Genomic DNA, 17628 nt, shown 5'->3' on the forward strand with positions numbered 1-17628 from the left:
GCATTTATTTGTATAAAGCATATATATATTTAAAATAAAGTTTTATTTTTATTCTAGGATGTACGACCAAATATGTGAGTTTTATATGCCTATTACACTTTTTATGAGATGAATGCGGAGAACAGCCTTACAAGAGATTTCATACATGCAATGTTAAGGACAACTAGTAAAAATGTGCAAAATTTAGTTTATATGATTCATGCAAAATTTGACAGGTTTAATTTTTTTAGTTCGACTGTAGCTTATTATCTTCAAAATAAGATGTTATAAATATTGCTTGAATAAAGTCAAATTTTAAGGCTATTTATACCAAACTAAATTTGCCTGTGTAATTTCTAGGTATCTCTCATGGTGTATATTGAATGATGCTTTTTTTACTTTGATAGCAAAATAATATAAATAAGGAACAACTAAAATCTGTTTGCCTTCAGAATGCTGCTGTAAAAGTCAGGATGGAGGTGCACCACCCTGGAGATGGAGGCAGAAGGGTGGAGAGTTTGAGGTCCACCTGGCAAGAGGCTGTCCAAAACTACTTCTGCACATTGAAATTTGCTATTATGTCTTTGTTACAAATATTAATTTTGCAAAATTGTTTCTATAGCCAAAAAGCCAGATTATCTATTCATAATACCAAACTTCGGTGATAAAAATCAGATATATCTGTCTTTTTTAAATGTTTACATTGAAACAGGAACCCCAGGTTGCTTCATTCTGATACACTGCAAATGAACTTAAACTGAGATTTTATTTGAACAGTGTATTTGGTGTCTACACATTTCTTCATATGGACCGTCTGTTCTGTTGGGTTCATGATTACTTTGGTTTAAATTTGGGGAGAGCAGCAGTTACAATCTAAAGACATCATTTATCAAAGCCTACATCACTGTCTCCATGGACACAGTGTTTATGATCACTGCAAAATAACTGGTTAAGACCAGCATGTTTATGCTGAGCCATAATTCAGTTGACCATTTTGCTATCAAACAGGATTTTGAGACTGAAATAGTTTTATTAATTGTTAGTCTCATTAGTTTAGTAATCTAAATTAGTTTAGTAATTTTCCTTACCTAACTAGAGACATGAAGATTATATTAATTTTACCTTGACAAGCACTGACCTTAGCCTCTCTCATGAAATCAGTCAGTATTGACTGTACCAAGTACTCTAGATCGCAGCGTCTCCCCCAGTCCGAAGGCAGAACTGCAGTTGCAGACAATCCCATGGCAAAGCATGCATTGCTGTGAGCAGAGAAGCAATCAATTTAATATGTCAATAAACCAGGTTTTTAAAAGTAAAGCAATAACTTGTTTCTGAACTTTTATATTACAATCCTATTAATTAAATGATTTTAAAATAAGCGCTTGGAAAAGCTTAGTTCTGACCACGGAGAAATAAATTTTTATACTTCTATTATAGTTTCTTAAATTTCTTAAGCATTTGCAACAGAGACTTGTGAAAGCTGAATTCTTAGGAGATAATTTTGTCTGTGGGATAATTCCTAGTGGATCCTTTGGTATTTCAGAAATTATATATGGAGGACTCCAAGTTCTTCAATTAATAGAAAATTATATGCAGACATTTTAATGAATGATTTCTTCATCAATTTTATTCCTGTTAAAAGAATGTAAAATCTATATTCTTACATATTTATTTTAAGATTTATGCATTATTAAGTTTTGAAAAATAAAATGTTTGGTCATTTGGACATCTGAGATTGGCACTTCTTGATACGATCTCAGTTGACACACTAGTAAATGTTTAAAAATAATAGAGTTAACTGCTTATCATATGTTAGACGATGAGTATTTTGAATTCGGGTTGCTTAGGTGTTGATTTACCATCTGTTAATGCACTTCGCTGCACTGAGTGTCTCCTGCCTGTCCATGTGGAGCCGAGACCTCGGGTCGTGTGTGCCCAGGCTCTGCTTTGTGTTTGCAGCTTCAGTCCATCCTCTGACCCTTACCAGACATGTGACGTCATTATGAACTGGCCAAAATCTGAAAAGCTCGTGTTTTTAGAATTAATGATCCTTCCCTAATTTACTATAAAAATATTTAAACATGAAATAAAACCCAGTGTTTTTCAAGTAATAAAATCTAAGTACCCTTTCCCCTCAAAATTATGTGAGTTTATCTGTATGTACGTAGGGGGCCCCAGCCGTCTCTTCCTTACTCTGATTTGAGGGTGTCGGTGCAGAGACAGGCCCACTTGTTAGAGGGGAGAAGTTGTCGTCACAGGCTCTGGAGGGGTATCCTGGGCAAAGGGAAATGCTCTTCGCTGTGTAGTATGCCTTGAAATGTTAATGGCATGGCTTCTTTGACCACTCCTTTGGGTTCTGTGTGTTGGCTTTGAATGGTCCAAGATGTCAGTTAGACAGCTTTGCTACATGAAGAAACTTTTAACACAAAGTAGAAATGGTGCTGGGAGGTGAGCATGACCAAGACATAGTGTGCACCTAGCTGAAGAGGCCACAGTGAAGCCCATTGCCGTGTTGAGGTAAACGCACTAGTAAGTAAGCGTCTTTTAAAGCACTGGTGCACGTAACAGATGGTGTTACGTGCAGCGCATCTCTTGTGCTGAAATGCTTATCAATGGCTCCAGAAGCAAACAACAGCTATTAGGAATTTTTTAGTCTATCTCTAATACACCTAAGGCGGTATATGCTATAATAGCTTCTGTCGGGATCTTTGAAGCTACTACTGTCAGACGAAACAAGTTGCAACTAAAAATGATGTGGAACTGGAATTTTGAATTCTTGCTTGGAACTATTGGGTTCATTTCACAGTTGTGTCCTATCTTTAAAGTTAATATCCTGACAATAACTGTCAACATATTACATTTTATGTGTGGTCAATGCTATCAAATATATTAAACTGCCACTTATGGTGGGTCTTTACTGAGCGAACCTAAAAGAAGATAAATCCCATTTTCACATTGAATAACGATGTAGTGGAACCTGCTGTGTGTTAGAGATTGCACTGGACACTGGGGTCTTGTGCTGAGACTGTGTGATCCTTGGTTTGTAGTTTAGCACAGAACACAGACATTGAACATAGTCACAACGCAGTGCCTGTGGCCTTGTAAAAACAAAAGTCCTTTCTTCAAGGTACTTCAGGTTGATCCTCTAGAGTGCTAATAATTTACTAATAGATGAGCCAATATGTCACCTATCTCCAGTTTGGCATTAAAAAAATGGCAGGAAGTCTTTGAAAAATGTTTCTTAGAAAGCAAAACAGTATATACCTTATTTAATACAAGAAACTTGTATGAAAGGTTTTAAGTTACTGAAACAGTGAATGTGGCAGAACATGCACAGACCACGTGCCATGTGTGCCGTTCACTACACACTCACAGCACCTGTCATGGATACAATGCATTAGACACGACAGCTAATAAAATTACGCTGGGCAGTTTTACATAAGCACTCCCATGCTGTCGTTAGCAAGCTGGTCTCTAGGTCAGACTAGCGGATTGTTATTAATGCCTGCACTTAGAGTCGAGAGCTTTACAACAGTTCCTGTGCTGCTTCCTACTCTCTTAACATGGAACAGGGGAAGACATCATGCAGAAAATTAGGTTATTTAATGCACATTACATTCTTGAACCAGTATTTAATATGTTCAAAGTGCTTGGTGTGACTCCTTATGTTGCTGTTCCCACATAATAGTAATAGTAATAACAACAACAACAGTTCTCCATCCGCTGTCCTGCTTATATAATAATAATAGTAACAGTCCTGCTGTCCTGCTTGGGCTGGGATGCAGCTTAAGGTGTAGAGGGCTTCTGTAATATGCACAAGGCTCTGGACTCAGTACCCAGCACCAGACATCACTCCACCAGACTCACGAATGTGAGCCACCTGAAATAATTACAGAATGGAGAACTTTATGTGATGTGTATGTTTTCTGTCACTCCAAAGAAGTCACCTTCAATATATAGAGCATATTAATTACCAAGATATACCATCATTATGGCTGCGAACTAAGAGGCCAGGGGAATTCTCACCTAGTCTGTGGTTCCTCTTTAACTGCAGTTCAGCAGCCACTCTTAAAAAGGCCTCCATAATTGCCCTCTGCAAACAAGGTCACTTAACATTTTGCCCAAGACTCTTGACTACCCCAGCCAAATGAGAGTGATCATCCAAGAAGGAATATCAAATACCTGTTATACCTCCTGAAAGATAAACCAGAGTGTAGGAGGCTTGCAAATGAAAAGATTGTGCGAATATTTGCCACCTTGTAAAAACCCCAATACAGCATTCGTTCATCAATAGGTCTAACTTCTACTATGGATTTGTAACCCTAAAGGACATAATGATGCTTATTAACTTGTTGGAAAACAAAGTATTATATTAGCACTGTCCTGTGTTACCTCAGAATTAATGTTTAAGATGTAAGACTTTCTATAAATGCCATACTTTTTAAGTTGACATCCCATACAGATAGATTCAGACCTAAATGATTTTTTTCCAAGTAATGCATTTGCTGAAAAAACAATTTTAGGATGAAGTTTAAGATGACATTTTCCTTGAACCGACATTCTATGGCTTTGAAGTTTACATATGCAAAACAGAATTTATAAATTAACTCAGTTGTTTTAAGTACAAATATTTGTATTTAAATAATAAAATAAAATAGGGTTGGAGAGATGGCTCAGCAGTTAAAAGTATTTGTTGCTCTTGCAGAGGCCCAGGTTCAAGATTCAGTAACCCCATGGTGGCTCACAACAATCTGTAATTCTAGTTCCTAGGGATCAGATACCCTCTTCTGACCTCTGAAGATACCAGGCACACATGTGATGCACATACATACATGTATGGCATACATACATACATACATACATACATACATACATACATGCATGCATGCAAAACACTCACATGTAGAGCAAATGTTTCTAAAATCTTAATACATAAAAATAAACCTAAATTTATATTTTATAGTCTAGTGTTTTTCTTGGTTTGCAATATAGAAACATTTTTCTCATTGCAAGATGCTGTGTGAAAGATAATTTCACCACTGCAGCATGGTCTCCCTTCCCCACTGCTAGTTTATTTTACTGGTTATTTTGTTCATTTATATTTCAAATGTTATTCCCCTTCCCAGTTTCCTCTCCACAAACTCCCTATGTGCTCCCCTCCCCCGGCTCCATGAGGGTGCTCCCCCACCTGCCCACCCATTCCACCTCAGTGCCCTGGCATTCTCCTACTCTAGGTCATCCAGAGGCTGCCCCACTGCTGGTTTTAAGGCAACCAGCTAACAAGCACTTACTGGGGACTTACCCTCTGTCTACCCCATTGCTCTTTTAGGAAGAGCAGAGACAACTAAAGAATCTTGAGCTTGAATCAGGAGCTCTAAGATCTGGTCTGTCATACCACGGATGAATACAGAATGTAAATCTACTGAAATTACTAGTTTTCTAATATGTCAGTTTTCTTGTTATTTATAGAATATATGTATTTCTGTCTTGGGCACACACATTGACATCCCCAATTCTCTACATTAATGAAAATGTATGAAGTTACCAGTTGTTTTTAGTTTCCAGATGTATGTAGTAAAAAATTCTTTCCTAGAAAAATAAAATTATTCATGCTATGAAATGAAAACACATTATTGCTTTTTACATATATTCAAAGCCTCCCAAATATCCCGACATGAATCACCTGTTTTTAACTTGGACCTTTTGTGTTTGTTTGGTGAGATTGAGTATAGTGTTTCTGTTTCTAAGTTTTTTGTTAGAATACTAATTGTACATGACAATAAGCTTCATTATAAACCCCAATACATGTATATAATGTATTTTGATCATATTCACCCCAATTACCCTCTCTTGCTGATCCCCTTCCTCTTCTCAAATAACCTGCCTTATACTCTGATGCTCTGTGTTTGTGTGTGTGTGTGTGTGTGTGCGCGCGCACATGTGTAAAATAGCATTTTTTAAAAAAAAGATTTATTTATTTATATTTATGTATGAGTACACTGTAGCTGTCTTCAGACACATCAGAAGAGAGCATTGGATCCTATTAAGATGGCTGTGAGCCACCATGTGGTTGCTGGGAATTGAACTCAGAACCTCTGGAAGAACAGTCAGTGCTCTTAACCTCTGAGCCATCTCTCCAGACCCCTAAAATAGCATTTCTTATAGGACATGGTTATAATTTATTTGCAGGAGCTTGATCCACTTGAGGGACAATATGGCTGAACAAAGTTTCTCTCCTTTTCCAAGCAAACATTAACTGCCAGTAATCCTCAGGGAGGGATGAGGACTTGTGACCTTGGCATTCCTAATAACCTCAGGGAAGGGTGGGGCTGTGAGGGAGCCTCCCTCTTCCCCTCTCCCTTTCCGTCTTTCCCTCCCCTTCTCCTTTTCTTCCTCCTCCTCCTCTTTTCCTTTCCTTTTCATTTCTTTCCTTTCCCCTTCTAGTTTTCTGGCCTTGGCACATGCTCTCTTTGACAAACACACAGATGTGAACATTAGATCAGAAGCCAGAATCCTTGTGCAAGAGAGAATGTGTGTGTGTGTGTGTGTGTGTGTGTGTGTGTGTGTGTGTGTGTGTCTGTGTGTGTGTGTCTGTGTTTGCCTTTGTAAACCTGAGTGATGTCACTTAATATAATATTTTCCAGATTCACTTTTCTGAAAATTCATGATCATTTTTCATTCTTTGTGTGTATCGAATTTTCATTACCCATCAGTTGGTGACATCTATGCTGCTTCTGTGTCCTTGATGAATAGAGCAGCACTAAGTAGGTGTGTGCAGGCTATCCGTATGGGGGGACACAGTCCTTGTGTTACTGAGAGTAGTGTAGCTGGGTCGTATGGCCGTTCTAGCTTTACATTTTTAGGAAGCCTTCACATTGATTTCCACAGTGCTTGTACTGCCTGTCACGTCCACTCAAAGCATACAAGACTCCTGTTTACCTGACTGTTTAACCTGGTACATTCTTGCCAGAATTTGTTTTTTGTTTTGTTTGTTTGTTTGTTTACCTTAACCATTCTGACTATGATGAGATAGCATCTCAAGATGGCTTTAATTTGTATTTGTGTAATAGCTGTGGATGTTAAACACTTTTCATAAAGGAAATGCAAAGATTCTTTAGTCTAATTTGCAGATTGATTTTCTTTCTCTATGGATTAGGATTCTTTTGTTTGAATAATAAATTGTTAAAGGTACCAAAGTTTGTTTTCAACCTTAGCAGTAAATCTCTATAACAATGTTTCACATTGCTATAAATAGTAGTGGTTACAAACCCTCTGTTTGAAACTGCCTCAAGGCAGTTATAGGGTTGGGTCACAAATAGTTTCAACAAAAAGGACACTGTAGCCTTTTAAGGGAAAGGAAATAAAAGCACACACAGTAATATATATCACATAGTGTGTGTGCACATGTGCATATGTATGTGTGTCTGTGTTATCTGATGATTTCAATGAATCATTTAAACAATTTTCACTACTTCTGAGGAGAAGAGTTAGAGGAGGTACCATTTTACTACCAAATCCAGCTGTAATTCACTGCTTACTCTCTATGCTCTGATAGGTATGGATCACAGGAACTTTGGCCTGTGTGCTGTAGTCTGATCTGTCATTGACTCAGTGACTCTGAGTCAGCACCAGCTCTAAACTTCTCCCACTTCTCACACTGTAGTCTTGCTGAACAATAAGTGGGAGTCTCTGTCCTAAGTAAGATGTGCTGTTACAATTTCCAGTTTATTTGAAGATCTGCACCACACTTTGAGAATACAAGTCAGACAGAATCCTATGCATTGTGAAGAATTGTTTTTTGAGCCCTGTGCCCTTGCAGATTTGATTATTTAAATTATATATAGTTCCTTATCAACAGCTGTGGACAAATGGTTGCAGTATTTCTTCTTTTCCTGCCAAATTAATTAGTCTGAATAGTTGGCCAACACTTTGAGGAAGACCATCTGTTTTTAGCAATACTCTACAAATTAATAGAAAATAAATGAATAGGCCCCATTATTGAATTTAATATGTTTAAAAATATATGCATACTCTTAAAACTATATATGGAAATGCTACTGTTTGAATGGCATCTTCAGGTTTTATAACTTATTCAGGCAGTATTAGAGCTATAGTTCACCATTTTCTCACAGAACTGATGTGCGGCTTTCCATAAGATGAAAAGACATGCTAAAGCATAAGTGGCCGTAGTGCATCCCGTCACTGTGAGTATTCTGACACTTACTAGCCTGTCAGGCAGCATGCTGCTTTATTCTTTGTCAGGACCAGTGGCTGTAATAATATCCTTTGATCATTTCTCATGAACACTGTGAAACATTTCAACATTTAGTACATGATTAAAATTGATACTGTTAATATTGTTTTAAAGAATATATTAAAATGTTAGTTTATTTTATATAAATTTTGACTTTGTAAATATTTAGTTTTTTAGTATTCCTTCTATTCATGAAAAATTCTAGAGCTTACTGTGTGTAGTCACCACATTAAAAACAAGAACAAGATCTGTTTGTGGCCCTCACACTCTGACAGATGGATTCAGACATGATTCTGAACTGTATTAGTCATGTTTATTAAAGTTTAGTGTATGATTGGGATTATTTGCAACACAGACTTTTCCCAAGATTTTTCCAATGCTTTAATTCCCCAGAGATAAGGCAGACCTTAGATTTCTTAAGGTTTGATGTAGGGTATAATACTTGAACATGTAGTATTACTGGAACAGAAGATAATTTTTAAACAAAGAAATTGTGACGTTTTAGAATTGTCACAATTCAATCTAATTCTTTCTTCAGAGCCTCCTTTTGTAACAGAAGATAAACTTGACCCCTGTGGTGTGGTCTTAGGGTAATATCTTACTCTTCTCTCCTCCTTCAGGATAATCTTAAACTTCCATCACAAGAAGACTGTAGAGGTCCCTCCCGCACCAAGAACCTTCTGCAGATCTTTTCAGTGTTCTTGGAGGCGGGCTGAGAGCTCGGTCGGTCAGTTTGTGTCAGCCACCTTGTTCTCTAAAGGTAAGCACTGGGCAGTAAATCCACACTGAGGCCGAGCTCCTACTGCAGGACTGGCTTTGGAATGCTCCATCGAGGGCCTGAGAGCATCAGACCTGGACCACCCACTCCTGTGGGCGGCACACCACCTGCCCATCAAGAGTTGTCACTGTTTTTAAGTGGGATATGCCCTAGAGATTATTTTTTGTTTTGTTTTATTACTATTTTTAATTAGGGCCTGGGGATATGGCTTGTTCATAAATACAGTGCCAGAGACACAAGCAGGAGGACCTGAGGTTACATCCACACCCATGTACAAAGCTGGTTGTGTCTGTACTCAAGGGCAGTCGGCTGTCTGGACTTCACTGGCCAGCCAACACAGACAGCTTGAGGAAACACACACACCAACACAGGAACCCAGTTTACTAAAGCTTATTTGGGTTCAGGCTACACCTAGACCAGTGTATAACTTCTGAGTTATTCCTCAGGGAGACTCTTGAATGTCTTGATATCTGAAGTGAACCATTTTAAAACCAACTCAGCATTTAGGCAGTCTGATGACATTTATCTTTAATTGATAAATCCAACTTTGAAGCCCTGCTTTTCATGATCTCCTTGAAGCTATGTCTTACCTTTCCTCCTGAGGGTCTCTAAAATCATTTGCAATCTATTTCAATTTCAAAAAGTAGGGTAACAACAGCTTTCTTAATATTTAAACAGCATAAAAAATGATCCTTTTTACCCTGTCACTTTCTTCTTTAAGAAAGATGCAGTGAACACATGGGCTCCAGGAGGAGACACTCAGAGCAGAGAGATAAATTAATGCAGAGAGACAAATTAATGGACTTCCCTTCCAAACTTCAGCAGCAGAAAAGCAGTTCTTTTGTCGATTTATTGACACCTTAAAATGACTAATCCTGGATGAAAATGTCTGTTAGGTCTCATTTGCTCTCTAAGGGGACAAGAAGATGCATACTGATTTTGAAAATGCCATCTGTGCTAGAAGTAGGTTAGTGCTAGGTAAGGTAAGTTTGGCTTCCAACAAAAAACTGAATCCTACCAGAGTTCCCTGGTACTGTGCATTGGTAATAGGATGACAGTGCTGGGTTGGAGTTGGGGGACACTCAACCTGTCCACTCCATTCCCTCACCATTTCTTGCTGGGCTTGGAGACAAGCTGCACTTGAGGTGACTTTATGGAACTCCGACTTTGGAGAGAATCCTGATGACTTTGTTTGGCAGCCCTATTTCTAAAACATGACTAACATCACCCTCCTTTTTAAAACACAGTTTTTCCTGTATCTGCTTAATACAACGTGTTGAGGGAAAATAACCCCTTGTTCCTGTTAGAATGAGAAAAGGTAGAATCAGAGCTAGTCTCATTGCAGGTAATTTAAAAATTAAAAAAATTGTAAGTAATTCTAACACAGGTTATATTACATGGAAGCATTAGGTATTTATAATGTAAAGAGTACATATACACATACAGTTTACTTGATTCTTTTTTTCATTTCTGGGAGAGAATGAGTAAATATAACTCTTTAGCCAGCTGGGAAGAAATTTGTAAATAAAACATAAACCTACTGAAATTATAAGGTGACGTTTAGTAATATAAAATATTTCTTATTCAAATTAAGGTTTATTATGAATTTTTGTTGTAAAATTATATTTAATTTAAAAAGTTCCCACACATACCTTTACAAAAAGTAATGAGCGCTGGGAGACTACAGCTAGTTAAAGAGCCCTGGCTGCTCTCACAAAGAAGCTGGGGTCAGGTGTCGGAACACACCAGATTCTCATAACCATTGTAGCAAGAGTTCCAAGGGATCTGATATCTTCTTATGGCCTCTATGGGCACCAGCATGCAAGGCTCACTCACACATAGAAAATAAAAATAAGGAAATCGTTTAAAATTTAAAATAGCACTGATGATCTATTTTAAAAATAATTTTCACCAGTATTGCTATTGTTTAATTTCTTACTGCTTATGTGGCATATGAACCACTATTCCTGCCTTCTCTGTCTGCGTTCCCAAAAGTAAGATCTGTAGCAACAATCGTTGTAATGTTATATTGGCAACACTAAAGTACATCACATCCAGAGGGAGCAAGGTGAACTATTGATCCTGTGGCTGCACTAATGGGCAGGCCTGACGGATTGGCTTGCTAACACTAGTTCTTCTGCAGCGTCCCAGCACCTTGTTCTCACATGAGCATGTATTTGATTGGATGGATCTAGATGAAGAATGAATGGATCCTTCGTTGTTTTCTTAATCTGTCCATTGGGAAGCCTTATTAGTTCACATGGTTTTGAGTTCCCACCTTTTGTTTTCCACCAGAAAACAAAAAGTGAAACAGGATGCCTTGTTGAATTTGAACCTCAGATAAATACTAATTTAGTGTAAGTATGAACCCTGCTTAATTTATCTAAGTTGGGTTGGTTATGTTGTATTTGTTTCATCTCAGTTTAACTTCAATGAGAGATCCCTGTGCTGTCTGGAAACTTGTAGGACTGAGAAGAAGGAGACTGTCCTGAAAGGGTCTCCAAAGTAGGAAGCTTCCTAGAGCACGGGAATGTTTAGGACAAAGAAGGGCTTCCCATGACAGGTACTCCAGGTTCACACTGACACATCTAAACTCCACTGACACCATTGCAATGAGGCATGAGAGTTATGAAGCTGAGTGATTAGTAACTTGAGTTTATAAGTAGGAATGGCCGAGTCCACATTGTGATTCTGTGCCTTCTGAGGAATCGCTCACCCAAACAGTAATCTCAGTAGGTTCCTAGGCCTTGGCACTCTACCCTGTCCTGGCCCTGGCCAGTACTGTAGTGGGCTCCTGGCTCTCAGGTTGGCAGACCTGGGCACAGAACATTGATTGCTGGGCACTGGGCTAAACTTCGAGCAGCATCCGTCTAAGCACTTGCCATTGCTTATATAAGCTGGGAGTGACCACTGGGCTCCGATGCCTTAACAGAGTCTTCATTTCTATTTACACTTCTTTTGCAGAAGAACAAAAATTTCAACATCACTCTTTAAAATTTTAAGAATGTTTCAGTAGCATTTTTTAATTTTTAGTAACCTCCTTAGTGATGTGGATCTGACTCCCCTTAGGTTTCAAAGACGACATGAAAGTTCTGTGAGGGCCATGGTTTGTATACTGGTGCTCCACAGTCTTCACAAGAGAAGGAAGGGTGACCCCCTTCTGCATCATGGCCGCTTGAGGCAGATGCTCCCAGCGGCCAGGGCGTGCTACAGTTCTTCCACTCCGAGCATAAGCTCTGGTGCATTCCAAACCCACTCCCCTAGGAGACTGCATCTAACACTGTTTGTGATTCTGCATCCTTCAGAGAACAAGAATTTTTTAAAAAATTAGTTATTTTAAAGAAATTGTAGGGTTTTTTTCCTTTTTTTTTTTTTTTTGCTTTTCTTCATTTCTTTTTAATACAAACTTGGATCTTTGGGTGTGTCCTGCCAAAAAAAAACAACAACAACAACAGAAGAGAAAACCCAAGAGTGAAAAAAAAAGAAAAAAAAAAAAAAAAAAAAAAAAAAAAAAAAGCTCCCAAAAGAGGTTCTCCCTCCCCCCCACCATGCGAATTTGCACACCACGGGACCACAGCAGGTTTACAGAATGCAATATACAATCCACAATTTATAATAAAACAGTATATACAATAAATAGGATATTGTTCATTTTTGTCAAACGACCTGTAGATAAATTTCTCAGTGCACACTTGCAGGGGCTCTGGACACCTCGAAGCCCCACTCACAACCTCTTGCACACGCGCTCTCTCTCTCTCTCGCTCTCTCTCTCTTTTTTTTGTCTTTCTAAAACTGTGTTTTGTTTTTAAGTTTTGTACATTTTAAAAAGTATTTACAATTGCTGGTTTTGTGCAGAAAGGGCTCACCTTCGGCTTCTGCGTGGAGGAGATGGGCAAGGAGGGGTCGTGGGGTGGGATATGGGGCTGCAGGGGGTGCAAGGGGCAGGTGGGAGGCAGAGGGGCAGGCGCTCCTGCCAGAGGATGATGTGGACGCTGGGAGGGGTCTTGGCATTGGTCTTCTGAAAGCCAGGAACAAAACCTCGTGGTCCAGTCGGCACTTCAGTTGGTACTACAGGGAGGTGACGGTAAATGTGTCCTCAGGGTGAGGTTCCGCCATGGGCCCCAGGAAGCCACTCTTAGGGCCCCCACCCAGACCAGGGTGTGTCTGCGGCATAAAGCCTGGATACCTGTAGGCAGTGTCCTGCAGGGGCAGCAGCGAGTCCCTCGGCACAGGGGACAGAGTTAAGTCACTAAGGAGTGGGCAGCCATAGCCAGCAGTGGCTGCAGCAGGGCCACGGGTGGACCTGGGGCCGGGTCATCTCCAATGGCTCCTTTTTGTCGGCCTTGGGCGTGGCTGGTGGGCTAGCCAGGTGAGGGGCACTGAGGCAGACAGCCTCCGTCCTGCCCAGGAAGTCAGCCAGCAGCCCTGAACCCACCTTGCCTTCATAAGGTGGGCTGCGGGCAGCTGAACCTGGTGGGTACCAATAGGCTGTACCCTTGCAACTAGGGGACTCATAGTGAGGCTGGCCTAGCGGTAGGTCCCGGCAGCTCAGGTGGGCCTGGGCTGCATGGCTCAGGCTAGCCCCCTGAAGACCATGCTTGAGGGGCTCACAGGCAGTCAGCTTTGAAGGTGGTGGCCGCAACTCTTCCTTGAAGCCTAGTGTCGGTGAACAGGTGGGTGAGTAGGCCTTCTGCAGGCCAGCATCAAACACTGTGGGTGGGTGGGCCAGTGGTGGGAAATGCTTGCTGTCAAGGTCAGGAGCACCCAGGCTGGGAGAGTCACAGTGGAAGCCTTGGCCAAAAGTGCCATCAGAAGGTGTGGATGGATTCATGGAGTAAGGTCCCATGAAGTCACAGGGATCTCGTTCTCCCACACCAAAGGCTCTCGACTGGGAGGGCAGTGGTGACATGCTGCTAAAACAGTCACCAGCATGGTCTCAGTAGTCATGGTCTTCATTGTCTATTTCCCTTTCCCTGCGAAGAATGGAGCTGGGTGGTAGCCGTGGGCTTGGGTGGTAGATTATTGTCCTTTTCAAGCTGAAGTGTTACACATTTCTGTGTCTGGAAATATCTTATGTTTGTGTAAGACTCTTATTTTACCTAACTCCAAATTTCTAAGGCATGAATAATTTTGTCTAATTAACACCTGGATTTATATATAAATAAGGTGTTTAGCCTTTTCTAGCTAATACGTTTTGAGAGTAAAGAGTATGTTAATGACTCACGTTTGGGTTTTCACTTTTGTTCACTAGACTGGTTTTCTTTTGCTTAAGGCTTCACCGTCATTTCTAAAACTGCAGTTTAAAGGTACAGGAAAAGAACTTCAGTTTTAGTCCCTGTTTAATCCAAAGACGCTAGGGTGGTCATCAGGGGGTCTGTGAAACCCTAGCTCCGTCACTCTCTGTGTACACTCCCTGTTGCTAAGCATCTGATCCTTAATCTTAATCATGTCTCCAAAGAGTTTGTATCAAGACTTGTGTCAAATGGCCACTGATACACAGTGTCAGGGGTCAATTTACTTACAGACAAACAGGGATAAAGAATTTGGTAATCTGCAATAATTCATTACATCACCATGTAAACATAAAACCTCAGAAACATTGTAAATACATATAGATAATTTCTTTTAAGGTATAGGTAGGCATATTAAACTTTATCTTCTCCTTCAAAGCAGTTACTTGACCAGGCTATTAGGTTATTGGCAGAGTCTTGGCTTCCATCAACATAGTCCAGCGTCTGTGTAGTGCCAGTGACTCATAGTCGTTTACATTTTAAGGATAGCATGGCTGCAGGTTACCGTTACTGTTTGCACTAGGACTTGTAGACAATCACGCGAGCCATTGTACACACCTGTCTTGCCTATATGCATGTCTTTCTGTGTTAACAACTTAGTCTTCATGTATGTCCTTCATGTTTCTATATTAAACACTCTTAGCAATTTCAGTTTTTACTGAAATATTTAGACTTTGAAATTCTGCCAAAGCTGCCTTTCATGTTCCTAGATAGGGAATAAATCAAGCTTATCTAATCAATCATTGAATCCATGGAGAACTATGACAACAGAATGATAAATAAAACATTCCCTGCCCCTCGTCATTCAGTCCATGGAAGAAGTATGCAGGAGAGAGGCCCACCACTGGGGACAGAGGAGACAGCTGTAGAAATGAAACTTTAACTGAATCTGAGTCATGCGTGGGAGTTAGTAAACAAATGGGAACCAAACAGGATTCTGGGTTCTGGGCGTGATAGCTGTGAAGGCCCTGAAGGGTAGGGAGGACAAGATACACTCAAGACCAACGGTTTTCAGACACAGGGGATGCGGGTGTCTAGCAAGATGCCATCCCAGTCTGTTAGATATTTGTCATTTGGCATCCATATAAGAGCAGAAAGAAGACTGGCTGCCAAAATTTTATTTTTCCTAAATTTTCACCTAGAGCTTGCTGTGCATGCAGAGCAGTGAGCTTACTGCAGGTATGGAGGGAGCTTCAAGGTTCTTCACAGCTGACCACATTGGGAAGGCATCACCAGAGGCTCAGACAACTCATCTTTCTCTCCTTCTTGCCAACCTTGCCCCATGTTCATCAAAGAAATTTCGTGCCTGGGTTCCAGCACATCCCTGGTGTGCCTGTGCTTAACTATATAAATAGAAGCATGCAGGATGTACTCACTTAAGTGAAGGAAGGCAGACACGAAACTGTAAGATCTGTGTTGTTGAGCAAGTTACTATTATTCTTGTGGCTGTATAAAGCTCTGTGGTCCAGGTGAGCTTCACCGTGAGCTAAGGAGCCAGTGGGCTTAAGCTGGTCTGTGCAGTGAGATGAAGAGTGGGGATTAGTGGAGAGGGCTGTGGATTAGAGTTTCATAGCACATGGGAGAGTTAACTAGGTAGGAAATGAGGAATGCAAAGACACTGTGGCCAAAGTTAGTGGTGGTCTTTTCTGTTAAATCCCAATGCTGGGGGACAGAGGATTGCTTGAATTTTAAGTGCTAGAGGACAGTAATGGGTTTAACTTTGAATATTTCAGGTATATACAAAGCATTGCCCAGTTCCGTTTCCCACAAATAAGTACTCATTAGCTTACTCAGTGTGTGGCTGCACGTTGACGAGCATGTGTGCTGACAAAGTTCCTTCAGTTTATGGCTGTCTTCTTTTCTCCCTGGGCTTCCCTGGATGATTCTGATCATTGTTTGTAGGAGTGACCTTGTCTTATGATGCTTTTCCAATCTATGCTTGCATATACAGGATACGTCTCCTGGAGTGGCACTATCTTTATTGCAAGAATAGCATTTCCTATGTACTTTATTTGAAGGCTGTTAGTAAAACCCCTTCAGACTGAATAGCTGCGTTTTCACCATTTTGTTCTTGCCTTTAGTTAGCACAACTGCCATACCTGGAAGTGGGCTTCTCTATGTGAAGCGATTAACCTACTTCCTCATCAACACTAATAAATCGAAATAAATGCTCATCAGATTTTGTTAGGGATGGAATGAAAGATGTAGGAGAAAACCATGACCACAGAGTTCAGCTGGAAGCACTGGCTGTCGGGATTACAGGACAGCTTTGCCTGCCCCACAGCAAGGCCAGCTCATCGAGACGATCTGTAGAGATGGACCACATGCCTTAGGAATAGCGGGATACTGAGTAGACTTAATGGTTTACAGCCATCAGTAATGATCCAGTTCTATTTTTAGACTGCAAGTTGAACTAAAATCAGGACAGTTTATTACCTCATCACAGTTTTTGGGAATAGCAGCAGCAAAATAATTGTTGTTATGCTTTGCAGTTTACAGAATTTCATCTGGCTTGGGGCTGTCACTTAAAAGAAAATACACTTTTTAAAATTAAATGTTCAAGTTTATTTAATTTAGTTTCCTTCTTTCAAAGTTTTATCTTTAATTCAGATTTACCTGTAACAGCCAAACCATATTTTCATAAATATATTCACTTAATAATTAATTACTAAATATGCATTATGTAATAATGCTGTGGCCTGAAATGGTGATGAGAGACTTGGAGCACACCATAGCCTTGTGGTGACATAGATTATTGTATAGCTAGCCATTCCTGCTAACTGATTAGTAGTTTATTATATAGCTAGCCATTCCTGCTAACTGATTACTAGTTTATTATATAGCTAGCCATTCCTGCTAACTGATTACTAGTTTATTATATAGCTAGCCATTCGTGCTAACTGATAGTAGTTTGTTATATAGCTAGCCATTCCTGCTAACTGATTAGTAGATTATTATATAGCTAGCTGCTCCTGCTAACTGATTAGTAGTACATTCTGGGGAAATTAAGGATGGGATACAGCGTCAAAAAGAGTAAGGGCAGAAGTAGGAGAATTTAACTTTGTGGATATGTATAGTTTGAACAGGTGGTAAGAAGTAGCAGGCCACAATCTGTGGCTGAGAGTTCAGAAGATAAGAAGCCCTGTCCTGTACAGGACAGACGAGAAACCAGCAAGACTCAAACCAGAAGCTGTGTGAGGAGAAGGTCAGGTTCAGGAAGGTTTGTCCAAGCTGTGACCTTTGAACCATTCAAAATACTTCCAGATATAACATAAAAAGGAGAGTTACTGTCTTTGGTCTGGTCTGGTCTGGTCTAGCCTGGTCTG

The 17628-nt window shown here is 40.1% G+C and overlaps 2 protein-coding genes across 5 annotated transcripts in view; one reads left to right on the top strand and one right to left on the bottom strand.

The window, feature by feature from the left end:
• Positions 1 to 17628, top strand: part of Zeb1 (zinc finger E-box binding homeobox 1) — a 156221-nt gene that overhangs the window by 41592 nt on the left and 97001 nt on the right. Inside the window, exon 1 of one of the 4 annotated variants that reach the window (XM_032885234.1) lies at positions 8850 to 8993. The exons of the other annotated variants lie outside the window; for them this stretch is intronic. The gene's annotated coding sequence lies outside the window, so the exon portion shown is untranslated. Of the gene's footprint in view, positions 1 to 8849; positions 8994 to 17628 lie in introns of those variants that run through there. 4 annotated transcript variants of the gene reach the window in all.
• LOC116884000 (AT-hook DNA-binding motif-containing protein 1-like) lies at positions 12795 to 13938 on the bottom strand. The gene is given in 2 exon segments (XM_032885237.1): positions 12795 to 13314; positions 13316 to 13938. Coding segments are annotated over 2 exon segments (840 nt in total). The 5' UTR covers positions 13921 to 13938; the 3' UTR covers positions 12795 to 13079.

Source organism: Rattus rattus, chromosome 14 (assembly GCF_011064425.1).
Source record: "Rattus rattus isolate New Zealand chromosome 14, Rrattus_CSIRO_v1, whole genome shotgun sequence".
NCBI classification, from domain to species: Eukaryota; Metazoa; Chordata; class Mammalia; order Rodentia; family Muridae; genus Rattus; species Rattus rattus.